At 32.3% G+C, this 3,309-nt stretch overlaps 1 protein-coding gene across 1 annotated transcript; it reads left to right on the plus strand.

Annotated features, from left to right (window-relative positions):
* The first annotated feature begins 131 nt into the window (after positions 1-131).
* On the plus strand, positions 132-2,091 carry LOC110280777 (putative F-box/LRR-repeat protein 22). Its single transcript, XM_021141839.2, has 2 exons — positions 132-512; positions 1,190-2,091. Exons 1-2 carry the CDS (start codon positions 184-186, stop codon positions 2,019-2,021), a joined length of 1,161 nt encoding a protein of 386 aa, XP_020997498.1. The 5' UTR covers positions 132-183; the 3' UTR covers positions 2,022-2,091.
* Positions 2,092-3,309: the final 1,218 nt, after the last annotated feature.

A 3,309-nucleotide genomic window follows, 5' to 3' on the forward strand; every position in this document is an offset into this window, starting at 1 on the left:
TTATGAGTCAGAGCTTGAGGCGCAAGAAAAGTGCTTCAGGGGAAAGAAAAACAAATTAATTAGCAAATACTAATCGCGATATATAGTTGGGGGCAACACCAACACCAAAATCTACTCCTAAAAAATCACAACTAACTCAAATTCTAATTCCTCATTGCCTACCTATGAACTTTGCAAATCGCAATGGACTACCAATCCATTAATGCAGGGCCTGAGAAGAAAGTAAACTGGTTGGATCTTCCGCACGACCTGACTTTGATGATCATCGGAAAACTTGCGACATTTGAGATCTTAATCAGTACTCAGTTCGTGTGTCCCAAATGGCGACGCATCTGCATGGATCCGCTCTTGTGGCGCACCATCAATATGTGCGACATTGGGATTCGCAATTCGGTGGACTATAAATTGGAGAAGATGTGCCGCCATGCAATTGATCGTAGTTGTGGCCACTTGATAGACATAAGTATTGAGTATTTTGGTACCGATGATCTCCTCAAATATATAATTGACTCGTAAGTTTAAAATTTTTTATTTTTATTTAAGTTGAAGAATTGAAGTTGAATTACAATCAGTTAAAAATTGTTAAAAGCTTCACGAATTACAGAAATTATTATTAACTAGATAAGTGTACGTGACTAATTAAGTGTTATTTGAGTAACTGCATGAATGAAGAACAAGATATTGAAATTAAAGATTGTTCACACATGTTTAAAGTGTTATCATTATAAACAGTCACGAGGTCACCTTCTTATTTTGTTGCAGTGTCAATCTTATTACACCACTTTTATGTTTCTTGATTATTAAGATAGTAATTAAAATTCATGCATACATAAAGAATAAAAAATATTATTTGTATATTAAAATTAATCACTATATATTTATATAAATATATATGTAATTTAATTTATTTTTAGTGTGTATTTTGTATTTTAATATATATTTTATATTAGAGACTAATTTTAGTATACACCTAATATAATTGATAAAAAATAGTATATTTATTGTTATTTCTCTAATAGAAGTTCAAATGTTACTAGAGAGTGCAAATATGTATTATTTTGTGTTTTGTTTCTCTTCCTGATATATTATTATGATTATGGTGTATTATTATTAAGTTGTCTGTATAAGTGACTTGGACAAATTAATTGTGGATTTAAAAACTAACAGTTTGTATGGTGATTTCTAAAAGAGGATGTCATAAATTGCGACACTTGCGACTTGTTCAATGCTTCAATGGAATTTCAGACAAAGGATTATGTGAGATTGCTGAAAAGCTTCCATTGTTGGAGGAACTTGATATTACTCTTTGTTCCGGTGTTTCTAGTATTGCTTTAGAAGCAATTGGCCGAGGTTGTCCTCTTCTAAAATCATTCAAGTATAATAACAATGGTGGCGATAACGAAGAAGCATTGGCTATTGCACAAAATATGTCCAACTTACACCATCTCCAACTTGTTAGAAACTACCTCGACAATAGTGGCTTGAGCGCCATTCTTGATGGTTGCCCTCATCTTGAATCTCTTGATTTACGCTTGTGTCACGATGTCGAGTTGGAGGGGGAATTGAGGACAAGATGTGATGAACAATTAAAAGATTTGAGGGATCCGAATGCATCTCTTGATGACTTTAAATTTTGTGGACTATGCTTTGAAATTGCATACGATGATGCAGTATTTGACTATCTAAACGAGAAGCGGGTTCAAGAACAAGAATACTCTGAGATCACATCTGATGATACAATATATGAGTATCAAAAAGGAGAAGCTGAGAGAGTTGAGAAAGAAAATTTGGATGAAGCAGATTGGGAGGAGATATATGCTATATGGGAAAGTATCAAAAATACAAGATTATGGTATAAAAGATTAATTCGAGGATCAAATAGGGGAAAGAAGAATAATGCAAAATCCAAAAAGAAGAAGAAACGTGGAAGAAAAGAATACAAAATTAATAACCAAAAAAGAATATATTATGAAATGGAAGATGCACATGAACTATTGCAGTCTAGTGTTTTCTGTTTTTAAACTTTAATTTTTTATATAGGTAATGTTTATTTTATTGGTTTGATTTCATCTCTCATGGAAAATAAAGCAATATTTGAAGTTCTTGGATAATATAAGTTTGTTGAGACATTATTATCATACAGTCTTCGTAAATTTCCTCAACCTCTTTTCTCCCCAAAATCGCCACTTACAAGTTTCTCTTTTTATGTAATATGTTACAACTTTGGATTAAAGTTTCCAACCCCAACAAATTAAATAACTTTAACGTCATACAATATAGTTGATTCACTATGTATTCTTTTTTAGCATTGTTCATCAATCTTCAAAACCTTCTCTCATTACAGTCCTACCATACCTTGAAATCGTTCCACATGTCACAAATATAAAACAATCTCATTGCAACTTACAAAAATGACAATTACGCTTATGTCATTTGGTTTTTCTTATATTATCAACATTGTCACGGTGATAAAAGGCTTTTGGTTAGCATCTTCAGATTAGTCATTAGCACGATTAAGAATTTAAGATATCGAAAATATTTGGTAATCAAAGAAAATCAGCCAAAATCAGTCATAACCTACCTTATTTAGCATTTATTAATTGTTGTGACAATTAATGAATGCTAAATAAGGTAAGTTCTGGCTGTTTTTTTTTTTGTCTATCTAACATTATCCGATATCGGAAATTTAATGTTTTAACTAGTGTTTTAATTGTTAGGTGTCACTTCCATATTTATCGATCATCTTAAAGCCACTCATGGTCACCATTCACTTTAACTACCATATATAGTGGTGATCTTGTTATATATACCATTTTTTCACACCTTATATATATGAGATATGTATTAGAGTCATATGAAGGTGGTTGGTAAGAAGGGGCTTTGGCTTGTGAGTATGGTTGAGAGTTATGTTGAGGATATGGTTCATAGGCATCTGGTGGTGGTTCTTGAAAGTCACAAGGTGATTCACCATAGCCATTGGATTGATATGCATCATAGAATGGCTCTTCTTCATAGTGCATTGGTGGAGGTTGTTGCCAAGAGGATTGATCATATGCATATGGCTCCTCCCACCTTTGATTATTCCATCCTTGATACACATCTTCATTGTAATCTCCACTTCCTACAACATAGTTGTAATCACACTCATAGCCAAAATGAAAATTCATGGTGAAAAGAGAAAATAAAAACAAAAACTACTAAGAAATAATGAAACAAAGTCCTAACTAGCAAGCAATCCAAAAAAATCAAGCTATTCACAATATTCACATATATACAATAACCAATAACATAACACCATTGCAACTCCCC

This window comes from Arachis duranensis, chromosome 4 (genome assembly GCF_000817695.3).
Source record: "Arachis duranensis cultivar V14167 chromosome 4, aradu.V14167.gnm2.J7QH, whole genome shotgun sequence".
NCBI classification, from domain to species: domain Eukaryota; kingdom Viridiplantae; phylum Streptophyta; class Magnoliopsida; order Fabales; family Fabaceae; genus Arachis; species Arachis duranensis.